Source organism: Poecilia reticulata, chromosome 4 (assembly GCF_904066995.2).
Source record: "Poecilia reticulata chromosome 4, P_reticulata-male-v2, whole genome shotgun sequence".
Lineage (NCBI taxonomy): Eukaryota > Metazoa > Chordata > Actinopteri > Cyprinodontiformes > Poeciliidae > Poecilia > Poecilia reticulata.
Genome location: NC_088833.1, coordinates 4,516,002 through 4,542,057, shown reverse-complemented (window position 1 = coordinate 4,542,057; position 26,056 = coordinate 4,516,002). Strand labels below are relative to the sequence as shown.

At 38.3% G+C, this 26,056-nt stretch overlaps 1 protein-coding gene across 3 annotated transcripts in view; it reads right to left on the bottom strand.

Annotated features, from left to right (window-relative positions):
• LOC103463086 (glypican-5-like) overlaps window positions 1-25,742 on the bottom strand; it is a 69,843-nt gene extending 44,101 nt beyond the window's left edge. The window contains exons 1-4 of one of the 3 annotated variants that reach the window (XM_081606044.1): window positions 25,383-25,742; window positions 9,864-10,025; window positions 2,857-3,404; window positions 1,251-1,433 (exon numbers count right to left, since the gene is read on the bottom strand). In XM_081606044.1, coding sequence (XP_081462170.1) covers window positions 1,251-1,433; window positions 2,857-3,404; window positions 9,864-10,025; window positions 25,383-25,560 — 1,071 coding nt within the window. In that variant the 5' untranslated portion in view covers window positions 25,561-25,742. The remainder of the gene's footprint in view (window positions 1-1,250; window positions 1,434-2,856; window positions 3,405-9,863; window positions 10,026-25,382) is intronic. The other 2 variants (XM_008406222.3, XM_008406221.3) reach the window with 2 other exon arrangements.
• Window positions 25,743-26,056: the final 314 nt, after the last annotated feature.

The following is a 26,056-nucleotide window of genomic DNA, read 5'->3' as shown; positions in this document are numbered from 1 at the left end:
GTGAATGGAAATGCAGCTAGTGACTGTTTTATTATTATTAATAATAATAATAATAATAATAATAATAATAATAATAATAATAATAATAATAATAATAAAATGTTTCCTTCTGACAGAGTTGTTTGATGTTCAGTTAAATTAGTTCATTGTCGCAATGAAGGTGAAAAAGTTTTGAAATTATTTACCACGGTGTTGCTGTTTTGTCCCGAATATTAGCAGTACAAAGCGAATGCATGCTAGTAATGGGAATTTCGGCTCTTTTCAGAGATTCTTTTCTTGTGGCTCGGCTCCCGAATAAGAGCCGGCTCTTTAGGCTCCCAAATAAGAGCCGGCTCTTTCGGCTCCCAAACGGCTCTCAAATTTACTATCATCTGCAGCCCCACATCTTAGCACAACTTGGAAAATAGGAATGTTTTGCATAATAAATCCTTTTGCATTTAATGTTCCCTATGTGACAAGCCCTATGGTTAATTAAGTTTTTTATGAAAACACTCATTCTTATTTTTTGCATAATATTGTAATCAAAATTTTAATAAAAAAAAAACAAATGAACAATGCATATAACACACTTTCTCCAGAAATTACAGCGGATATTCAATGAAGTGGTATTTCATTCTATGGCACAATTAGCTGTGTGCTTATGCTTGTGTATGTTTGTTTACCTCTCAGGAATCTACTCTACTGAGTCTTTCATAGTTGGATGGTGACTCTATCTTTTCCTCCAACAATGTGTGTGTGTGTGTGTGTGTGTGTGTGTGTGTGTGTGTGTGTGTGTGTGTGTGTGTGTGTGTGTGTGTGTGTGTGTGTGTGTGTGCTCTCTCCTGCCTCTGTTTGTGTGCCGTCTGTTTGTCCACAGATTAGCCACAGAAACTTTCTCATCACTCAGAACCAAGCAGCATTCTGGGTATCGGTTGTCCCGCCAACGACGGTCTTTGTCTGGCACTAGATCTGTATTCACACTCACACGTTTCTGCGAACACACATGCAGACTGAGGGGAACCCCAGAACCCCTGAAGAATGAGGCTGTTTTTAGCCCATCTAGGTACAAGCAGATCCAACTGCCAGGCTGAAAGAAACCCACGGTCTGTGTCCAACATTCAAATGACTCTATTATTAAGTTCATTTAAGCTGGAGCTACTTTAAATTTAAAATAAAACATCTCTTAAATATTTACAGGAGAGTGATGACGTGTCCAAATAATTTTCAACCTTTTATTGCAAAAAGAAACTCAAACCCAATTTTATTCTTACTGTAGCTGTGATTCGTGGACCGTGAAGTTGTGCGTGTAGTATTGCGTCATTCACATGGTTTCGAACTGCCAGCAGAGCTAGCTCCATACTGTTGTGGTTGCTGCTGGTTGCTAAAGTAGCAGCTAACCTTTGGAGCAATACCACCAAGCGTCCCCAGGGGGCACCAAGCTCAGAAACACCCACCTGCAAATAGGGAAGCAAGAAGACAGACATGAAAAATAGAATAAACCTACTAGTTATTAACAAAATAACTATGTATATCGCAATAGACGAGTGATCAATCAATCAAATTTCATTTGTGTAGCATCTTTCAGCAACAAGGCATTTCAAAGTGCTTTACAAAAAATACAAAGTCTTCGAACATACAGTCAACAACATAACATTTTTCACATCAGATTATTGATTAATGTTTCACGATTAGGTTTCAAAACCAACTCTAACCAGCTGGGTTTTTAGCCTAGATTTAAAGGAACTCCCTGTTTCAGCTGTTTTCCAGTTTTCTGGAAGTTTGTTCCAGATTTGGAGTGCATAGAAGCTGCATGCTGCTTCTATTATCTAGTGATCAATATCGATAGATAATATGTTTGATAGAATGCTCAATATCCAATTTATAGAATATTCTGAGCCGAAACCGCACAGCATTCTGGGGAATGTAGGCATAGGGAAAGACAATAAATAGCCTCTCAACCTCTACGGCCAGCTAAGCATAAGCTAACTCCCTCTTTGGTTACCTAGCAACAATCTGTTGAGTAACTTGTGGTTACCTAGCAACAACTTGTTGAGTAACTGGCGCAGCAGCAATTTAAGATTTTGCCACTGTGCCTCATAACTGCTTTAAAATAAAATAACAGAATGAAGTGAAAACTGCAGACAAAAGAGGAGAGGTCACAATACCAGTTTGGCATTATTTCAGATATTTAAAACAAAATAAAACCCAATTAATAATTACTGATTTCGACTGAAATGAAACTATCATGCTTTTCAGCCATATTGCGTACATGTATACTTTTTTGATTCTAGTCTAGTGTTAACATTTTCAGTACACATCAAACAAGAACTAACTTAAAAGTACGTTTTCAGCAAGATATAGGAACTTGTTTTAGGTCAATGATTTCTTGAAATTGACACAAAAAAAAGTAGTTCCACTCGCAGATTATTTCACTTATAACATGGAAAAATGTCTTGCTATACGTGAAAGAATCTGCCAGTGACACTAGCACTTTTAAATCAATATTTAGGAATTATTTACCAAAACATATGATTACTGAATCAGTTAGCCAGCTGTAAAATAGAAACATCAAGATCCTGTTTGTGGTATTTGTTCCTCGTTTTGCTTTAAAATAACCATGTTGAGAGATATCAGACGTTCTTTTCTTTCCGTACAACCTTTTTTCTTCTTCTGTGGTGACTACAGTGAGATGTCCAGCAGATTTTGAAGGGGATTTGTGATAAACATGGAAACAAACAAATATACATGTGATGTCAATCTAAAGAAACTTTTAAAAAAACCACAAGAAACTGAAAATGATACAAAAAAAAACATATATATATAGATATTCCTTTGTTTCAAACTAAGAAGCCTCCACAGAAGCATTGAGACACCTACCAGACATCCTTTCATGACATTGTGACACAGTCCAGTGCAGGGCCGTATCAGCGTTAGACCTCTACAGTGCGAACAGTACTGCATCTTTACTAATCCCCGTCCACACTCCCTGGATAAGGTCACCTTCTCTGTTGAATTCACAACTTCTCCTGCCAGCGTCAGCAGCCGGCTCAGCGCCCGACCGGGTCCGAGAGCGCGAGACAGGCTGCCGACGAGCAGCCGAGGATGAGGTCCGAACGGGCTCACATCCTGCTGTGTCATCCGCAGACAGTCGTCGTGATTGGATAAGAAGGATAAATGGGATGTTGCTGACGGACGGCCAATCCCAGGGTTGAGCAGGCGGCGGTACACCAGCGGGAAGAGGTCGTTGTAAAATCGGCGCACTGCGTTGTTCAGGGAGGAGTCAGCGTCTCCTGAAAGGTGGCGTCTGATGTCGGAAAACAGCTGGAACACAGGAAGCCGGCAGTCTGATGCGAGAGCGGAGTAGGCGCTGTCAAACAGACTGCATGTCAGGTTCGATGTGAAGGACACGAGTGACTCAAAGGTTTCTGGAAGACAGACAAACAGATCAGGTACAATCAACCTTGGCTACTTCTAGGGTGCGTTCACACTGCAGCCTGAAGTGACCCCATTCAGATTTTTTTGACGTAATGCGACCTGTATCCGATCTTTTCATGGCAGTGTGAACAGCACAGGTCGGATTCTTTTTTGAATGTGATCCATATCCGATAAGTATCCGATTCAAATGCGACCGTAACGTCCAGGTCGCGTTCATCCGAACTGAACGTCACTGATTCTCAACAAATCTCACTATTCTGCTCCTGATACGCGCAAGAGGGAAGAAAAACAACAACCATGACGGATTATATGAGGATTAAGTTGTTAATATGCTGCTCCGGTTGGACAACAACTTCAAATATATAAGCTAAGCTCCACCGTTAGCCTCCATGTTTACTTTTGCAAACACTGAGCTCTTCTTCTTCTTTTTATGGCGGTAGGCAGAACACTGAGAACGCTGACGCTATGGCGCCCTCTACTGCGCATGTGGGACACTTTCAGGTCGTTTGCCCATTTACACTGCAGAACACATACAGGTTGCATTTACTGGCAGTGTGAACGGCCCCGGCTAAAAAAATCGGAATTGCCAAAAAATCGGAATTGGGTCACTTCAGGCTGCAGTGTGAACGCACCCTTACACTGCAAAAACACAAAATCTTACAAAGCATTTTGACTAGTTTCTAAGTGCAAATATTTCAGTACACATCAAATAAGACAAAACTAACAAAGTAATTTTTTTAGCAAGATATAGGAGTTTGTTTTAGGTCAATAATTTCTTAATACCGATTTTAAAAAGTTCTAGCTCCACTGGCAGATTATTTTATTTATAACATGGGAAAATATTTTATTAGTAAAATAATCAGTCAGTGAAACTAGCATTTTTAATCAATATTAAGTCATTATTTACCTAAAAAAAAAGCAGCTCTTATATTTTGCTATAAAGATACTTCTTATTTCATGAGTAATCATATATTTGCACTAGAAACTAGACTAAAAATACTTGGTAAGATTTTCTGTTTTTACAGTGTTCTAGCCAAAATATGATCTTTCAAATCTAGTAAGTGTCTAAGCATAATTCAGATTAGTGTTAAACTAATCAGTTAAGCATAAACTAACTCGCTCTTTGGTTGCCTAGCAACAACCTGGTGAGTAACTTGCGCAGCAGCACTTTAAGACTTTATCACCGCGCCTCATAACTGCTTAAAAATGAAAATAAATAAATAAATAAAAACCAGAATGAAGTAAAAACTATTGATAAAAGAGGAAAAGGTCACGCTACCAGTTTGGCAGTATTTCAGATATTTAAAACAAACAAAAAAACAATCAATAATTATGGATATCGACTGAAATGAAACTCATTCGATTCAGATTAATCTGAATTAGTTCATATTCTTTACAAATTATTCTGGGTTTTAAACATACATGTTCGCAGTGAAAGGTATGGCGTTCTTTGAGTTATTTTGTGTTTTATTCATAGATATTTTGGTGCATTCAGCTAATCTTATTTAGCTGAATGCTAATTTAGCATCATTCCAAATTAATCCAGACAAACGTGACTTTTAAACCAGTTACTGTGACAAGATTACATCATTTTATTGGTCATTATTATTTGTTCCATTTACTGTTTTACTTTTTGATAGTTTTACTAGTTTTAATAGATTATTGAGGTTACTAGCTTAGTGAGTTTGTTGATTAAAGTATTTTAATTTTTGCTGATAAATTCGTATATTTTGGACAGAAGTTTACTCTGTATTTGTGACCAGGGCCTTGCTGATTGAGAAAGTCAGTGCTAAACTTAATCCTGCATCTACTGTTATTTAATACCAAACCTTATGGGACTGAAATCTATTTTCGCAATCATGTCCTGGTAATCAGGTGGTGCCCCAACGTGGTAATTTTGACCTAAATGACTAATCGTGTTGATAATTGCCTTTAGCACCAATTACGTTATAGTCAGACGAACCCTATTGTTACAAAACATCCATAATTTCACTTTTCATAAGAAATTAGGAATATACAAATCCCGTCGGTAACACAAAATTGTTCCGTATTGAACTTACACAGTTCCTTACAAATATAAATACAGAAAAAGATGAGTCATGGACCCTTTGGAAAATGGACTGGACTCTTTGAGTCATACCCTCATTTAATTGTGTAAAGATCTAGTAAATTTAAAGAGAGGTTGTGCAGAGATGTAAAATACTTCCATTCAATAATAAAAAGAAAGAACATTAATTTTTGAACAGCAATTTCTCAAAAACACGATCCTGTCCTAACCGACCTTGGACTGACTTCATTCTCTCACATGTGAGCAAGAATAGCCCAAACTTAATTCATCCTTGAGCTCGTTTTCACTACCCTGTTATCTTTAGTCAGGTGATAATGAGAGGCCCGTCTCGTGATTCACCATGTTTCCTATGTCAGTAAAAAGAGCAACCGCCACTTTCCAAAGGCCATGATGACAGATGATGTGTGTATTTGAAAGATGATTTCAGTCTGAAGACATCCTAACACACAAACGTTCATTTAACTCTGACTTTCACCAAGTTATCCTCTCTCTCTTTCTCTCTCTGTGTTTTTATGACTGCGTTTCAGAATCACAGCTGCCATTGCATGAATGTCCAAGGGACTCGTTAGGAAATTCACTGGATAAGTACGAACTTAGCTAATAATTACTGAATGCGATAGCAATGCTTCTTCAGATGGTTGGCTGTTGAAGAGCATGCTAGGGCCAGCAGTGGCGATGCTGTCTAAAGTGAAAGCTTTTATGTTTTCGCATACCCACTCCCGGGCGATGGCAGCCCAAATACATATGGCATCAAATTACATTGCAAAGTCTTCCCCATGGGGACATGTGATTAGCTTTTTACCCTCTCTGATTGGATGACAGCTGGGCACAAGGGTCTTAGAGTGCCAGGAGAAACACACGCAAGCATGCAGGCATATTTGCACACACCAGAGAGACTCACAAGAAATAAAGAAAGCCTCACTACAAGTGGGGCATGTCTCAGTTTCTCCAGTGGGTTATAATCACTTCTCTCAAGAGAGGAGATCTGCTAGGACTCAACTCAGCTGTTGAGGATCGTTACAGTGCTGCTAATTTAGTTTATTTCATTAAAATAGATGCCAAATTTAAGGCAAAATATATGAATGTTTAGATTTAATTCAATTTTTTGCTGTAAAACTATGAGTGACTAGCTAAACTAATAACACTCAATGAATGTTTTCACATATTCCTCACATCTACAACTTTAAAAGTATTTTATTTCGTTTTTATGTCATTTCCAAAAGTGGAACGAAATAGATAAATTGCGTTTAAGTTGTGGTGAAAAGAAAAGTCTGTGATACCCGAAATAAAATCTGTACTACCAACATTAGTATTTCAAGATAGGCCTCTTAAATAGGCTTATTAATTTCCTAACTATATCTAGTTTTTATTTGTTTTTACTGTATTTCTAAATTTTATGTATGAACATTTATATTTTGATTTTGCTTGTTTAGTGGGACTGGATGGAAATTAGCATTTTTTATAAATCTGGTATATCTTTACTGTGAAACAAAAATAAACTTGTGCATCACATGAACAGGCGACTCAAATGTAAAACCCATTTATGGAATAAAATCTGAAATCTAATACAATCCAAAATCAGTACACAAAACTCTTAAGTTCTTGTCAAATTTAATTACAAGCTGCGTAAAGAACATAGCTCAGACAATACCAGAACTAAACTTTTTTGCTTATATGTGTAACAGGGTTTTATTTTAACAATATTATAGATATGACATTTGTCAAAAATTGTTTATTTATTCTTTGAATTTATTTTTAATATAGTCAATAAGCTGTTTCTACAGACTTTTGTTAATGTATGGAAGTTCTGCTCTGCTGCTCTTGGCAGTTGGTGGTTACCGTAGCAACCAGTAACTGACAGCTCCTCCCCTTTTTTTCTGTTGCCGTCGGTAACTGTGGTACTGTGTATTAGGACCAGCTCTGCGTTTTCTTTACAAATATTATATTTTAACACATATTTTAGACAAATTAAATCATATACGGTGTTTAATTAGTGATTTTGCAATGCTTTGTATATGTTTCTAACTGTTATCACTATTAATATTGTCCATTTGAGCTATTTTTAATTTTGCAAGTTAGCTGCTGCTGCTAACTGCTTATTGGAAGGCATTGCTTTGTAGTTTGTTTATGGTTATTTATTGTACTTTATTTAATATATAGCATCAGAAGCTGTTGAACTGATGTTAACCACCAACTTGATTTACTCTTTTGTTAGAATAAACACAATGAACCTGAATGTGTCTGTCATTAAGTCAACCTATTGGATCTGAAATGAACATGGAAGAGCTAGGAAAAACTAACACTGTACATTAACCTGAACATAGTATCCCCACTCTGAAACAGGTCTTCTAGATCTAAGCATATTTATGTGCAATAATAGCCTATTTAAAGTTCAAACCCAATCAAATTAACAATCTGTGGCAAAGCAATTCATCCAATCTGAGATATTTTACTGAATAAAAGAGGATTTCATCAAAATATTGACTACAAAAGGCTCAATATAAATGCATGCCGCACTTTTCAGATTTTCATGTCAGATAATATCAAAAAATAACTAAAATAATTCACTAAATGTACAGCAGGTATGACAGCTTCTTCAGAGTTTACCAATAAAGCATTTTCTTCAAAACTCTACTGTTTCTAAAATATACAGGAATTATACTTTTTTTATCCTGACAACCTTCTGCAGCCACCAAAAAATAAAAAACTAAATTAATTTCTGTTGTTACTAAAAGTTTCCAACATTTTCTCCAAATTCCAAACTTTCTGTGTTCGGTCTTGTTTAGTCCCTCTTTGTGTTTGGCTGTTCGCATTAATTATACCCATGGATGGCTAAGCCATCCTTTGGGCGTAAATAGCAGCTGGAACTGAGCCTGCGTGTATTCAGATGGAGCCTGGGAGGAGGCGGGATGTGATGCAGGATGGCAAAAACCAAAACAAAACAAAACAAAACATGTTTGTCATGTATGCCATCAATAAGACCAATCTAATAATCTCCACACAACTTGACACAAAAATCACACGAAGTCTCACAACCTCTTCGTTTTGCTTTTTCACACACATAAACACGCCTTGCCTCACACACGGTGCTGAATGGCGTTGAGAGACAAGTGGACAAGCAGAGTATTCTTCCTCCTATTCAGAGCAGCCCGTTAGGAGACCGGCTGTTGCCCACGGCAACAACACTTTGCTGCGGATACGTACTGAATGTAAACATTCTTCGTCCATCGCTATCTCACTGGTCGAGAACAAAACGCGATTATCAAAGACGGACGGAGAAAGGGAGCTGGGTGTTGTAGCAAAGTTTTCCGCCGCTCCCTCTGAGAGTTCGCTGCCTCAAAGACTCAATCGAACATCGGTTGTTTGTTTGGCTAGCCACCGAGGCGCCTCGCTAAATAAACTGACACAAACTGGCTATTTCATGATGAACACACAAAGTGAGAATGGCAGGCGGGGGCCTGGGCTCTGCTCAGAACCGTTTCAGGGTCAAGAAGCAGAAATTATATCAGTTTGATGAATTAATTGAATGAATGGAGTTTTATTTTTCTTTCTTGGACCTTTTTTTTATTTTTTATTATTATTTCAGAAGAAGGACAGCAATATAGTGAGAGAGATGTGTGTCTCCTTAAAGCTTAATAATTTATTATTTAGTTACCTATTTTTAATTTTTATAGTGTGTTACGCTGGTATCTATCTATCTATCTATCTATCTATCTATCTATCTATCTATCTATCTATCTATCTATCCATCCATCCATCCATCCATCCATCCATCCATCCATCCATCCATCCATCCATCCATCCATCCATCCATCCATCCATCCATCCATCCATCCATCCATCCATCCATCCATCCATCCATCCATCCATCCATCTAGAAAAGCGCATGTAGACAGTGTTCAACCTGTCGGATGTTTTATGCTTTTTATTACTTTTTCCAATCAAACATGATCAATAAAATTTTGTTTTTTTCTTATTACTATTTTTTTAAAACCAAAAACTAACAAAAAAAACCCTTTAATGTTAAACTGAAATCTGTTTTCTACAAAATAATGGCAAATACACTGTAAAAACACAAAATCTTACCAAGTATTTTTGGTTTAGTTTCTAGTACAAATACATTTGTACATTTGAAATAACATAAAATTAACTTACAAGTCACTTTTCAGCTAAATATAGCAGCTTGTAGCTTGTTGTAAGTCAATATTTTCTTAATATTGATTAAAAACCAGAATAATTTGCAAGTGGAACAAGACATTTTCCATTGATTTCCATGTTGTTTTCACTCAATTTGTAAAAACGTGAAAACTTCCAATACTTTACTGAGGCACAAATAATTATTAACCCTCCACACCACTCCCCTGCTCTCTCCCCCTCCTACCTTGGAAGGCCTTTCCATGGCCATCAATCAGGTATTTGAGTTCGAAGCTGTAGGATCGCATCTTGTGCTGCATCTCGCTACGAACAGCTGCCATGTAGCTGTCCTCCATTTTACTGGTGCAGCAGCTGGGCCCAGCATGCACACACACTCTCAGCGGCTCCCCTGAAAGGATAAATAACGGATAAATAAGGTACTGATTCGATCCAGCGTGAAGTCATGAAATAAAACAGAGGAGCACTGTTAGCACTTTGACCACAAGGCTAATTCTTGCTGATTTGTCAGTCACTTCAGTGCTTCACCAAACTAATTGCATAGTGATCCCTTCGGGAGCCGACAGGATGACAAGAGCAGTGGTAAACTTTTCACACCCATGCCAGTCCCTGCGGTGTGCATGGACTGTTGCGTCTTTGTGCATGTGTCCCCATTGAGCAGCCTGACATTTATATATGGCTGCAAACCAAGCTGTCAGGCAGCTGACTGAGATCAGGGGGGAAAGAGACATCAGAGGAGCAGACGGCTGCACTGTAAAACATTCCAGACACATTTAGCTGCGTCTATCTTCTATTCTTTAAGTCAACTTGGGTTTTGAACCTAAATGTGTGAGTTTGTGAAAGATAGACTTATAGTGGTGATTGTTGAGAATAGGGACAAAACAGGTCCTATGGATAAAACACAAAATTTGACTAATATATACACAAAATATATATTTTTCAAATATCTGACTAAACTAAATTGGGTCATGTGAGCACAAAAATTTATATTTTCCAGGTGTTTGCTGAATATTTTTTTATTTTAAACATTGTAGTCGGTGGATGATGCCTGTAAAATCCCTTGTCCAGGAGCAGAACTCAACACATTATAATAATTTTAAATAATTTAAGAAATACTAAAATTATATAATATGACAATTAAGTATAAGTAGTCATATAAATAATTATAAAAGTATCAATAAATTGAATTAAAAATCTTTTTTATATATTTTCCAACTCCATTGAAATTTGTCCCTAGTTTTTGTCAACACCGTCAGAAATGAAAAGAATGTAAAAAAAAATCAGGCATTATTGGGGGGCACCAGAACTTCTGAGGACCCCATGACCACTTCCTTTCTCTTCCTTTGCTAAGAGGGCTAGTTAGCTCTGGTTAGCTTATGTTATTCTTTAGTTTTTTCTTCTTTTTATTCCTAAGTTGTTTGTCACAACCATGATGTGTCAACACCATAACTGACAATTTACAAAACTTTTAAGAAATTTTGTGAAATAAAAGCTTAATTTTGGTATAAAGTAAAGATTTCATGGACCTGATGAGCTACAATATGGCCTCCTTCAGAATAACATCATATAAATTGACGTAGTTTGGCATTTCGTCAACTCCGTCAGATGTCAACTCCATCCGTTTTTCTGACTCTTTCAGTGAGATTGTTGTCAAATCTCACTTAAATGTGCAATTAATTCATTTTAATGTATTTTACATAAATTGCATTACTTCGTCACCACCTTCAGTTCTGTCAACTCGGTCAGATGGACTTTTTGTTGTTTTTTGTTTTAAATAACATTTATTTTGTCTCTTGAGAAGCATTTGTCTGTAAAATGAGTAAAAATATCACTAATAGGGTCATTAAAAATTATTTTTTATTTATTTTTGTCAGATGGTGATGACAGCGTTCTGTGTCAGGTCCATTAAAAATGTAATTTTTTAAAAAAATGTTGCAACTGGGAGCCTGCACCTTAGCATCTTTACATTTCCAAAACAATATTTTTCATATTTACATACATCAGGTTGAGAAATAACAAAAAATAAAATTATGGGAAAATTAAAACCCATTTTGTCCCTATTCTCAAGAATCACTGGTATAATAACCCTTTTAGTAATTTTGTCAAACCTAAAATTGAGTTTGAAAAAGACAGGAGTGGGAACTATTTCCCAGAATGCTTAGCGACATGTCTTTGTATCCTGAGATGGAAGTGCATTAAATTGATCGATTAAGGAAAATGTTCATTTAATGTTCTGTTCACACTAAATGTTTTTGAGCATAATTCACTAAAACTCATGATCAGATCAGAAATTTGACTCATGTAATTTGAAACAAGAAATAAAATTATTCTAAAGTAAAATAAGTAGTTATTTTAACTTGATAATGTGAATCAAATTATTTGGTTTAAATTGCAGCATTTAGTTAAAACTCACAATTCAAGATTAATGAACTTAAAAAACAATGTTTAAACTTCTCTCTTGTTGTTAAATCAACTTCATGAAGTTTAATTTATGAGTTAAAACCAAAACAGTTTTCTCGTTGACTTAAATTGCATTTTCAAGGCAGCAGGTGGACTTTCATTTTCAAGTTAAACCACCTTCAGATGTTTTACAGTGTACTGCAGCATGCACTGACACCAGACCTTAAGCCAGTGGTTCCCAGACTTTTTCTCCTGGGCCTCCCCAAACATTTGGGTCCCCCCTATGTATTACAAATAGCTGTCTAGCCAGGGGGGGGGGATCAGTTTTTGGGGGGCGGGAACAAATGTACGTAGCTGAACATAGACAACATCAGTAGCCTACAGGCTGTGATGTATTGATATTAGCTAGTCATCTTTTAGCTAACATCACCTGCATCCAACAGCTTTACTTATCAGTCTACGGAAGCGCATTGCTATCACGCAAGAAAAAAAAAATTCAAGCGCTATCACGTTATAACGTGATACGTATCTTGTTAAAACGTGATACATATCACGTTAAAACGTGATACATATCACGTTATAACGTGATACTATCTTGTTAAAACGTGATATGTATCTTGTTAAAACGTGATAGTTATCTTGTTAAAACGTGATATGTATCTTGTTAAAACGTGATATGTATCTTGTTAAAACGTGATACGTATCTTGTTAAAACGTGATAATTGTATGTCCAGGAAGTGGCGATATTATGCTAGGCTTTTACAGTGGCTAACATGAATTGGTCAGGTTTCCCTTCATGTTTGGTCTACACGGATACGGATGCTGCTTTGCACTGTGGTTAAACCCATTAATAGCATGCTACTCTGAGCAGGATCCTACACAGAACGGGGCTGCACAGAAGGAAACGTCAATTCGGTTCTCTAGCTGTGGCGGCGTTCCTGACTGTCTGGATCGAAGCTGAAGTTGGCTTCCGATTGTAGCTTCTGATTCGGGAAATGGCTAAAGAGCGATTAGAACGGAGGCTCAGATGTATTTGCTGAACATTTTCTGTAAAACATTTTTATTGAACAGTACAATAGGTGCATAACGGCAACGGCTGTTCGTAACCAAGCAACCAAAATAAACAGAAGGGTAGATAGTGGCAAAAGACAAAAAATTAGATCCTGTTAAGCATTCTTCAAAATAAAAGACTTCCTCTCTCTTCCCTTTTGTCAAAATAAATCATAAATAAAGCTTTGAATTTAATTATTTTTCACATCACCTTTTTGTAATTATGTACAATCAAGTTACATTCAGTAAATAATAATAAGCATTTAAATTATACTTAACATATGACTGTAATTAAGTAACTCCGTCCATTTTCTTTACACCCTTGTACGTTAGTGGGCTCGGGAGGGGTGCTGGTGCCTATCTCCAGCTGACATTCTGGGCGAGAGACGAGGTACACCCGGGACAGGTCGCCAGTCTGTCGCAGGGCAACAAAGAGATACACACTCACACCTAGGGACAATTTGGAGAGGCCATTTAACCTGGCAGTCATGTTTTTGGACTGTGGGAGGAAACTGCAGTACCTGGAGAAAACCCACGCGTGCACAGGGAGAACATGCAAACTCCATACAGAAAGACCCGTGCCAGGAATCGAACCCAGAACCTTCTTGCTGCAAGGCATCAGCGCTACCAACTACACCACTGTGCAGCCCTGTAAATAAGTAACTAATCATGGAATTAGATTTAACATGCAAGTATTAAGAAATCACCTGATATGCTTTAAAGACAAACATACTTCAACACTTCAAATCTGGAGTAGATTATTCTACGCCAGTGGCAGAATATTTCAAACCTAGTTTGTGATTTGTGAAACCTTTATCTGAATTGTGAAACTTCAAACATGAGAGATTTAAAAACCTTTTCGTATCTGGAATGCATTATAAATGAACTATCACATTTACAATATTTGTTATTATTTTAGCCTTCTGTTTTCTTTCATTTTTTTTGTCCTAGAGCACCTGCCTTTCTGTTTGGCTGTTGTGGCTTACAGGGATGCATTTTAACTTGAGAGGAAGTCTTTTATTTTAAAGAATGCTTAACAGGATCTAGTTTTGTCTTTTGCCACTATCTAGCCTTCTGTTGATTTCGGTTGCTTGGTTACGAACAGCCGTTGCCGTTGTTCAGCAAGTGTACTGTTAAAAAAAAAGAAATCTGAACAGAAAATGTTCAGCAAATACATCTGAGCCTCCGTTCTAATCGCTCTTTAGCCATTTCCCGAATCAGAAGCTACAATCGGAAGCCAACTTCAGCTTCGATCCAGACAGTCAGGAACGCCGCCACAGCTAGAGAACCGAATTGACGTTTCCTTCTGTGCAGCCCCGTTCTGTGTAGGATCCTGCTCAGAGTAGCATGCTATTAATGGTTTTAACCACAGTGCAAAGCAGCATCCGTATCCGTGTAGACCAAACATGAAGGGAAACCTGACCAATTCATGTTAGCCACTGTAAAAGCCTAGCATAATATCGCCACTTCCTGGACATAAAATTATCACGTTTTAACAAGATACGTATCACGTTTTAACAAGATACATATCACGTTTTAACAAGATACATATCACGTTTTAACAAGATGCATATCACGTTTTAACAAGATAACTATCACGTTTTAACAAGATAACTATCACGTTTTAACAAGATACATATCACGTTTTAACAAGATAACTATCACGTTTTAACAAGATACATATCACGTTTTAACAAGATACATATAACGTTTTAACAAGATACATATCACGTTTTAACAAGATAACTATCACGTTTTAACAAGATACATATCACGTTTTAACAAGATAGTATCACGTTATAACGTGATATGTATCACGTTTTAACAAGATACGTATCACGTTATAACGTGATAGCGCTTGAATTTTTTTTTTCTTGCGTGATAGCAATGCGCTTCCGTATCAGTCTGTTAGTTTGGGGGGAAAAGTTATTTGCATTTTTCTGATTTGCTGCCATGATTCTAACACACCTGCGTAGCTCCGCACAGCAGCAGCAGGTCTCCTTCACTGCCGCACAGGTGTAAACCCAGCGTCGTAGCGCTCATGTTGCGTTTAAAGGCGGCTCGGAAAAACAGGTTACCACATGTTAACAACGGATTAAACAGTTTTAACTGCTGATAAAAGTGACAGAGGACACAGATATGGGAAGTGTGAAAGCTCCTACTGTATCAAATTGACATAGGAATAACAGAGTTGGTCATTCTAAGGTAAAAACCCAGCGCATACAGCATTCAGGTTTTTTTTTTTCATCCAGACGGCTTGCAATGGCACGGCGCACCACAGTTTGGGAACCTCTGCCTTAAGCTATTCGTATTACTCACAATGGACTGAATTAGTGAGGGGGTTGCTACTTATTGGTTACAGCACGTTGCATTTCCAGCTTGTAATTTGGAGAACGTGATATAACAGACGTCATGTCACACACTTATGCTTGGCATCAACATTTTTAAAACCTACCAACACAACTTCCTTTAGCAACAATGACTAATAAGTGCTCTTAAAGCTGCAGTATGTGACTTTTATAGGAGGTATTTTTTTTACACATTTTTTAAAAAACTGTCACTTTGTCCTGACTGTGTAAGATGAGACATAAAATCTGCGAAAATATTCTCCTTAACACTTATTTCTTTGCAGTCAGATTGGGGGAAACCAATTTGTTCCACAGTTTAACCTGGCAGCATGCCTTCAAGACAATACACTGGGCAAACCTGACCCACCTCTACCGGCGGCTTGCCTGTCAGACACTCAAAAGGGCAAATTAACCCATGAGCGCCCACTGTGTGAAACAGATTATTTTTAATGTAAAAACCTTGCAGAGAGGCGGCCCCCCCACAAGATGCTGCCCTGGGCGGTTGCCCATGTCGCCCAAATCAGCCACTGATTAAAAGAGTTACTTTAATGTGAAACAACCATTTCTGCTTAAAATGTGTTTCTTACTGGTTTGCCTTTCATGTAATCTTCCAAAAGGACAACCGACACGTAAAATGCACTAAACTGGTGAAGATATGTAATTTCAGCAAAGTGTAAGTTAAAAAAAAGAACAAAAAAACAGTAAAAACTGGCTAAATAAGAGACCTGGGCATTGAAAATGCACTTTTGAACCATTGAGCTGTCAGCTCCATCTGCTGTGTTAGATCTAAATGACTCAAACTCACATAAGCACAATCGCTCTTCGAAAACGAGGAGGCTGCAAATGATCCGCTTATCCGCTGACTTCCACGTCACAGTTTTACTTTATAACACAGAGTTTGAGTTATCCAGCCAGCTCCAATAACTCACTGGTACAAAAACACACCAATCTGGTCAAAACGCTTGTTCTTCCTGCTACGGTCACATAAAATAAGGTTTCTTCTGCTAAAAATGCAAACTTTTCCCCTCTAGAGTTCTTCTCAAATGAAAAGAGTTTGGCTCAGACAGAGAAATTTATTTGCTCTTTCATAAGTAGCTTTGCTAAATGACATCTATTGAGTTCAGATTAATAATAAAAACATGTTTCAGACAATAATGCAGTGTTAGCATTCATTTAGCAAAGGTCAATGCCTTGATGATGCTGCGTTTTCACTGAACGCTCTGCAATGAGAGAAGAAAATATAAAGTACATTATCCTGTAATTTGGACTACAAAAAAGTAACGTAATATAGTTTCTGTTTTTATATAACGAGGATGCTCCTGTGGTTTCTGGTAATAGATGGCAAATCCCGAAACGAATCCTGTGAACTGTTGGAGGATAAAAATAAACACGAAGAGGATTTTCGAGTTGAGTCGCTGTTGAATGAAATGGTGAGATCTGTGTCAGTCGCTCTCAGCACCAAATGGATCACATTTCCCAACGCAAAAAGACAGACGTCTGTGTAACACTAAATATAGTTAGTGGAGTCTAAAAAAAGCTCCAGCCATCATTTATATTAAAATCTGAATATTGACGCTTCAGAGTTATTCCAGAAATATTCTGAATAGGATTTTTTTCCATCTGGAATTTGCCTATTGTTTAAATTTTAAATATTATTGAGGAAATATTGGTGATATGTTTAAATAAATAATGTAAGAAAAAGGAAAGTGAGTTGTTTTATATTGTTTTATATTTCTGAATGTTTTTGTTTTGTGTGTGTGGAGGCCAAGTTGATGTAGAAAGTGTCCAGTTACTGTTAAAACTTATTTGTTTAAGTATAAATTTAATAAGTGTATTTGTTGATTTTGGAAGAATTGTTATATTGCATATAACTAATTTCATAATGTTTTACTGTGAAAAAAAGGTTACTATTAGTATGTTTATAGTTAATTGGCCACCTGGCAATTATGCAAATGAGGGGGGCTGTGTGAAAACAAGGTAGATAGCAAAGGGAGAGAAGGAGCTGCGAAAGGAGCGACAGAGCCACACGGTTTTTCAACCGTAGTTTTTGTAGAGGTTAGCATAGAACGTTACTGCTCTTGTAAAGACTCAAAGCTGTGGAATAAATTTTTTGTTTGGACTTTACATCGGAGCGCTGCGGACATTTTTATTTTTTCCTCTTCAAACACACGAGTGAATCCGAACTTAACCTTGTGGCAACACATTTCGTTGAAAAACCCGCTCTGTGGATTAACTTTCATCTGTGGACGGATTTCAAGCAGCAACAAAGAAAAACCCAAGCTGGAAGAAACGTGAGTAGTGGAAACATACTATCGAGGAAAATGCTGAGTCAATGTGGATGCTAAGTGCTCTTCTTGACGACACGCATGCCTTTCGGATGAGCCAAGGAACTTTCTGTTGTTGCTATTTGTAAATTGTATGTCATGAACGTCGAAAAAGAGGATGCAGTGGCTACTATGGAAGCTAGAGCAGTAAAAGTCACACCTAAAGCTATGGAACAAAAGTTGCAGCGTGCAATTGGTTTACGAAGAGCCACGTTAGCAAAGTTAACAGGCACAGTGAATCAGGTGCGACGGCTGATAGAAAATGAAGATGATATCAGCTTAACTGAGGCAAGCCAGTTAATGAAAGAATTTGATAGACTGTTTGGAGAGTTTTGTGGTTTGAACACAAATGTAAAGGAGCTGCTCCAACAAATGTCAGAAGAAGATTTAAAATCAGATCAAGAAAATTGGTTTGAACCTAAGGCTGATTCTTTCAAGGCTTTTGCTGAGACAGCTTTGGCTTGGATTGATAACAAGGCTAAATGCGCAGCAGAGGCTGAAAAATGCAATAACGAGATTAATCCATGCGGCAGTGTATCTAACGCATCTTTGTCGAAACGAAGTCATAAAAACTCTTCTGAACATGGCTCTTGTACATCATCATCTGCATCCTCCACACGAATGAAAGCAGAGTTGGAACGAGCTAAGCTGTTGGTTCAGGCATCAGCTTTGAAACAGAGACGCCTATTGGAGGAAAGAGAGGCAAAACTTAAAGTTGAAAAAGAGGAGCTAGAAATACGAACAGCACTAGCAGCAAATGAGGCAAAGATCAAGATTCTCTCAGAATATGAAGGTTGTGCATCTAAGGCATCCAGTCGTGCATCCAAGACATCCAGTTGTGCAACCAAACAGAATGGAATGAACTCCTATGTGACGTCGCACAGAGCTGAAGATTTGTATGCTCAAAGGCAGTCAAATAGTCCTTTCCAAACACAAGAGTGTCAAATATGGAACGATAACGTTATTCAAAATGTACATCGAACACACGCTGTTACCTCTCAGTCATTACAGGCTCCAAGTGCTCTGCAGGGTGTAGTCGAAGTGCTAACAAAGCAGCAGAAGTTGGCAGCATTGCCCCCTCAGAACATTTCAGTTTTTAAAGGGGATCCATTAGAGTATCGATTATTCATTCGGGCATTTGAACACGGTGTGGAGGATAAAACAGAAAGTGACAAAGATCGTCTGTACTACATGGAACAGTACACTAGTGGACAGCCACGAGAATTGATAAGAAGTTGTCTTCATATGGAACCTACACGTGGTTATAATGAAGCTAGGAGACTTTTGGAAGAACACTTTGGAAACGCCTACAAGATATCAGTGGCATACATTAACAAGGCTCTTGGTTGGCCAACTATCAAGTCTGACGACGGAGAGGCTCTTCATGCGTTCGGGCTCTATCTTGCTGGATGTCGTAATGCAATGGCAGATGTAGAGTACATGGAGGAGTTGGATAGTACTGCCAACATGCGTGTCATCATTGCCAAGCTTCCTTACAAAATGAGAGAAAGGTGGCGAACGCATGCTTGTGGAATCTTGGAAAAGGAAAAACGCAGAGTCAAGTTTGCCGATCTGGTGGATTTTGTCAATAAACAGGCCAAAGAAATTTTACATCCACTGTTTGGTGACATAAAGGACAGTACCTTAAAGCTCCAAGTTAAAGAACAAGTGGATGACAAGTTGCAAAGAAGAGGTGGCATCAAAAAAGGATTCACCACAGCCGCAACTATCACCACTACCCAGGACACATCTACCAAGGTTAAGACAAAGGTCAGCGGAAATCAGATGTGTGCATTTTCCAAACCTTGTCTCTTCTGTCATGGTGAGGAGCATACTATGGAACAATGCAAAAAGATGAGGAAGTCACTTCACAAGGAAAAGATTGATTTCTTGCGAATTAAAGGATTGTGCTTTAGCTGCCTTAAAAAGGGACACATGAGTAATTTGTGCAAAGAAAAGGCAAGCTGTCAGGTTTGTGCACAATCACATCCAACAATACTTCACATGAAGATAAAGTCCAGTGGTGTTAACGAGGCAGGATCAGAAGCCGGAACAAGTGAGGGAAAGGAACAACTGACCGAGTCAGTTGTAAATGGATTTGTGGGAATGGATGCATCCAGCCATGGTACAGAGAAACCAGAGCACACGCTGGCAATAGTTCCAGTTAAAGTCAAACTGAAAAGAGGTCAAAAGGTGGCATACACGTATGCTTTTCTGGACTCAGGCAGTACAGCTTGTTTTTGCACTGAAGAGCTGATGCATGAGCTCAACGTTTCAGGCAGGAAAACAAAGATTTTGCTGAAAACAATGGGAAAAGAAAATGTCATCAGTAGTCAAATGGTTTCTGGGTTGGAAATAAGCAGCTTAGACAGTAATGATTTTTTTGAGTTGCCAGAAATGTACAGTCACAGCAACATTCCTGCTTCTGCTGACAACGTTCCTTCACAAGACTATGTGAAGAGGTGGCCCTACCTTCAGCAGGTGTCTATACCCAAGATTGAAGCAAAGATTGGACTTCTGATCGGTAACAATGCTCCTAAAGCTATCGAACCTTGGCAGGTCATAGCAAGTGAAAATGGCGGTCCATACGCTGTGAGAACGAGGCTTGGTTGGACCATCAGTGAACCCCTCCAAGGACACATTTCACAAAGTGCAACACAAGGGTTGATTCAAGTCTCAGCAAACCGCATATCAGTAAGCACATTGGATGAACTCTGGCGTCAGCAGTTTAAAGGTGACTTTCCTGAGTGTGACAGAGACGAGAAACAAGAAATGTCAAGGGAGGATTTGCAGTTTTTGGAGATTACAACACAGTCAGCTACCATTGTTGATGGACATTACAGTATTGCCTTGCCGTTACGGAACAAACATATTCAGATGCCCAACAACCGTAAAGTGGCCGAGCAACGTGCTTTAAACCTAAAGAGGAAATTGGAGAAGAACTCTTCGTTCCACACTGAATACTCAGGTTTCATGAGTAACATCATAGACAAAGGTTATGCAGTGAAAGTACCAGAAAAGGACCTGGATCGTGATGATGGGAAGGTTTGGTACCGGCCACATCACGGAGTTTACCATCCTAAGAAACACAAACTTAGGGTGGTCTTTGACTGTGGAGCGTCGTACAAAGGCACTGCTCTAAACAACCAGCTATTACAAGGACCAAATCTCACAAGTACTCTTCTTGGAGTGATTATTAGATTCAGACAAGAAGAGGTGGCCGTTATGGCAGATGTGGAAGCAATGTTTCACCAAGTGAGGGTGCCTGATGATGATTCTGACCTTCTACGGTTCCTGTGGTGGGAATCTGGCGATATTACTCAGAAAATGGTGGAGTACAAGATGGTGGTTCACATTTTTGGTGCAACTTCATCACCAAGCTGTGCTAATTTCGCTCTACGCAAGTGTGCCGAAGACAACCAAGACCAGGCCAACAATCAAGCAGTTGACACAGTGCTATACAACTTCTATGTAGATGATTGTTTAAAGTCTGTGAGCTCAGAAGATGAAGCCATACAGTTGTACCACACTCTAAGAGCAGTATGTCACAGAGGTGGATTCAGACTCACCAAATGGATTAGCAATAGCAGAGCAGTGCTGTCAGCTATTCCAGAAGAAGAGAGGACAACAGAAGTTAAAGATCTGGACCTGGATCAGGATATGCTTCCCATAGAGAGAGCGTTGGGAGTCCAATGGTGTATTCAGTCTGACAGCTTCCGATTCAAGATCATAATGCCAGACAAAGCTCCCACTCGGAGGAACATCCTTTCCATCATGAGTTCTGTCTACGACCCATTGGGTATCCTGTCACCAGTCATGCTTCAAGCGAAGAAGATTCTGCAAGAGCTTTGCAGGCGGAAGATTGGCTGGGATGTCATCATACCCGAAGACTTGGCTCATAAGTGGCTTGAGTGGAAGACCCAGCTCCACCAGTTGGAGAACATAAATGTCCCAAGATGTTTTAAACCTGTAGGATTTGGACAGTCGGTATATAACCAGCTGCAACATTTTGCCGATGCCAGTGAAGAGGGCTACGGTACAGTTAGCTACTTGCTACAGAAAAGCAGTAGTAACAAAGTTCATTGTGCATTCATGTTGGGGAAAGCAAGAGTGGCCCCACTTAAGCCTGTAACGATTCCCCGTATGGAACTTACTGCAGCAACGATGGCAACACGCATGGACAAGTTTCTAACAACAGAACTGCAGCTTCCACTCCAACCATCCGTGTTTTGGTCAGATAGTACTACAGTACTAAAATATATCAGCAACCAAACAAGTAGGTTCCGCACATTCGTCGCTAATTGTGTGGACGCCATCCTGAAGTGCTCCAATCCACAGCAATGGAGGTATATCAACACCTCATTGAATCCTGCTGACTGTGCATCCAGGGGACTCAAGGCAGAAAGCTTCGTTCACCACCATGCATGGTTACAGGGGCCGGACTTTCTCGTTAAACACATGGACCAATGGCCAGAAAGTGTGCATACCATTGGAGACCTGACTACAGAAGACCCAGAGGTGAAGAGTACACTGATTTGTGCTCACACTGTTGAGGAATGTAAAGATGCAGTGGAGGAATTCCTGCAGTACTTCTCATCCTGGTTTCGACTAAAAAGGGCAATTGCATGGATGCTTAAAGTTAAGAGTATCCTACTGCAACTGTGTCGCAAAAGGAAGGAGTTAAATGCTGTTAAAGCTCAATCTGAAGTTGAAAAGGAAATGAGAAGTTTCAAGGAAAGCCTGCTTCAAGTGGACATTAAGAAACTAACTATGGAGAACCTTGCAGAAGCTGAAGAAACAATTGTTCACTATTGCCAAGCTAAGGCATTTTCCGAAGAAATTACCACACTTTCTAAGGGCCAAGGAGTGAAGAAGACTAGTTCTCTTTTCAAACTGAATCCAGTAATAGAACAAGGCATTCAATGGATGTTCAATCCTCCCACAGGATCCCACCATGGCGGCGTCTGGGAGAGATTAATAAAGTCAGTGAAGAAAATCTTAAATGCCACATTAAGACTGCAGACACTGGATGAAGAGGGCCTACATACACTTCTGTGTGAGGCGGAAGCTGTTATTAATAGTCGACCGATAACTACGGTGTCCAGCGATCCAAACGACTTGGAGGTGCTCACTCCCAATCACCTCTTGCTTCTGAAAACTAAACCGTCTTTTCCGCCTGGCCTGTTTGACAAGCAAGATCTCTATGCAAGAAGGAGATGGAAGCAAGTACAATATATGTCAGAAATATTCTGGAAACGTTGGACAAGAGAATATTTGCCACTGCTTCAGGAAAGGCAAAAGTGGACCCGTCTGACTCGCAACTTTACAGTTGGAGATATAGTGCTTATTGTTGATGACACAGCTCCACGTAACTCTTGGGTTACAGGGAAAGTAATCCAAACCATCTCTGACAAGACAGGAATGGTGCGTCAAGTGAGAATCAAAACAAAGACAAACACGATGGACAGACCCATAACAAAGATTTGCCTTTTACAGGAATCGGAATGAAGCAGTCATTCTTAGATATCGATAAGTTTGTTTATCTTTTATGTTGATTATTTTGTAAGGCATTTGAGTACTTTGGCTCCACAAGTTTTAAGTTGGTAATTGTGTAATAGGGTCACAATTAGGGGCCGGAATGTGGAGGCCAAGTTGATGTAGAAAGTGTCCAGTTACTGTTAAAACTTATTTGTTTAAGTATAAATTTAATAAGTGTATTTGTTGATTTTGGAAGAATTGTTATATTGCATATAACTAATTTCATAATGTTTTACTGTGAAAAAAGGTTACTATTAGTATGTTTATAGTTAATTGGCCACCTGGCAATTATGCAAATGAGGGGGGCTGTGTGAAAACAAGGTAGATAGCAAAGGGAGAGAAGGAGCTGCGAAAGGAGCGACAGAGCCACACGGTTTTTCAACCGTAGTTTTTGTAGAGGTTAGCATAGAACGTTACTGCTCTTGTAAAGACTCAAAGCTGTGGAATAAATTTTTTGTTTGGACTTTACATCGGAGCGCTGCGGACATTTTTATTTTTTCCTCTTCAAACACACGAGTGAATCAGAACTTAACCTTGTGGCAACACAGTGTGTAATATGGATGTTTATTTTAAACAATGTTCCACATTTCTTCTGTTTTGTTCCAGATTATCCAACACTGCTTTCAATATTTTAAGGTCTGGAATCTGAAAAAGGAAAATCTGTAGTTTCACTGGGGTTTTTTTAATTTCTTTTAAACAGACGGGAGCTTTTACAACAGCTGAAGAGTGTTTTGGAGTTTTGTCATTAAAAAACTCAGATTACACTTTGACTAAAGATCAGATAAAACTTCTATTAGAGCCATTCAAATTTTGGAAACATGATTGAAATATTGATATTGAATTTTGTAATTTCACTCATTTCCTTATAATTACTCCCTTTTCTTTTCTTTTCTTTTCTTTTCCATCATTGCAGTGTCAGAAGTCGTCAGTCTCCCTATTTTCACTATTATAGTCACTATTTTCTATATTAGTTGCCGTAATAAAGACTTGAAAAACAATTTTTGTTTTACTTATTTTCACTACTTTGTGTAGACGTTTCAATTTGTTTGTTTTCTTTTCTAGACTGGTTCGATCAAATATTAAATGGCACACACCTGATTTAAGATCTTTGTATTTTGTGACTGATGCAAGATACGGAAGGACTCAGAAATGTCATAAATGTACTCTTTGGCATTCTTGTATGGAAAAAAATAACACTTTTTGCATTGTTGAATCACGTAAAAACAAAGTTACTAGCTACTAAAAATTTGAGCTTGAACTATTTAAAGATGGATGCAATCTTAATAACTTAATAAGTAAATAAAAGACACTCTGACCGCACTAAGATGCAACGTCTGCACTGAAAATGATTATTATTGATTATAATAATTACAAATGTAAAGGAGTTATTTCTTAAGAATGCTTTACAAATTACAAAACTATTCAAATTAAACAACTAAGTGAAATTGTGGAACAGATAAATTTGCATTTTTAGCTTCTCTGTGTGTCAAGTTGGAAATAAATTGGCGCCACTCACAACCCGTAACAGAAACAATTATTTATTAAAACCTGAGTTGGGTAGTTACACTGTTTGGAAAATATTTAGTTTATACTACGCTGTACGTAGTTTTATTATGAAGTATTTCAATTCTTACTTGAGTGAAATTTCTGGATTTTCTACCCACTTAATGAAAAGCAAACACCAAAATCCACCAGACACAGACAAACACCTGCAGGTTTTGTTAAAGTTTCATAAGTTTTTTATTGAAAGAAACTGATTTGGAAAAAATTATTCTGCCTGATGGTGTTTTTTTTAATTACTTATGTAAATTATTGTCATTTTTGTCCTTAAAATAGCTCAATTTCCACTTAACTTTATATTTTGTTCCATTTAATTATGCATTTTTTAAAATATTAAATGATTTCAGTACTTGAGCAGACTTTTTCACTCTTGAGTAATTTCTTGGACGGCTACTTTTTACTAATGAGTAAAAATATGTTTACGTGGTTTTAAAATACAATATTTAATTCATAATACTCTACATGTTTATTTTTTAAAGCATCATGCGTTAAAAATAATAAATGACTTGAATAGTATGAGTGTCTTACCTGTCCCGGGTCTTTCTGGCACCAGCTCCACGGGGCCTATCTGGCGCATCATGTAGGCTATCTTCACCTCATGACAGCTGCCTGCATCGGCTGACCCACAGCCAGCCTCCGGAAAAAGTGCAAAACACAACAAAATGACGCCAAACAAGTGCACGTTTTGTATGTCTGCGCGAAACATCGCAACATGTCAGTTGCACGGTGAAGTCCGGTCGGTTAATTTGAATTCCTGAGAGTCCCACCGGGTGAGTGTGAGTGAAAACTTCATCTGCAGTCGGTCTGACCGGAGCCCACTGTCTGACTCCAGTGCCCTCCTCTCTTCCATCTGCTCCCTCCCCCGTTTCTAATTCAATCATGACGTATTTATGTACAATACAAATCTAAATCATATCAGCTATACTTATAAACTCTCTCTATATATATATATATATATATTCAATATAAAACTTTATGTCAAAGCAATGTACTAATCTAATATTAAGTAGATCAACGCCATCAGGCCACAGAGTGACCATCCGGTTTTTTAAACATTTCACAAGCTTTTGAACAAACTTTCCTCATTTAATGCTTCATTATCAACATTCATTTGCGAACTATAACTAAGCTCAATTGTAATGCAGAATTACAGGAAAGTTTTTCCCGTGGAACAATGGCGCCACCTCCTGAGCAAGTGACGT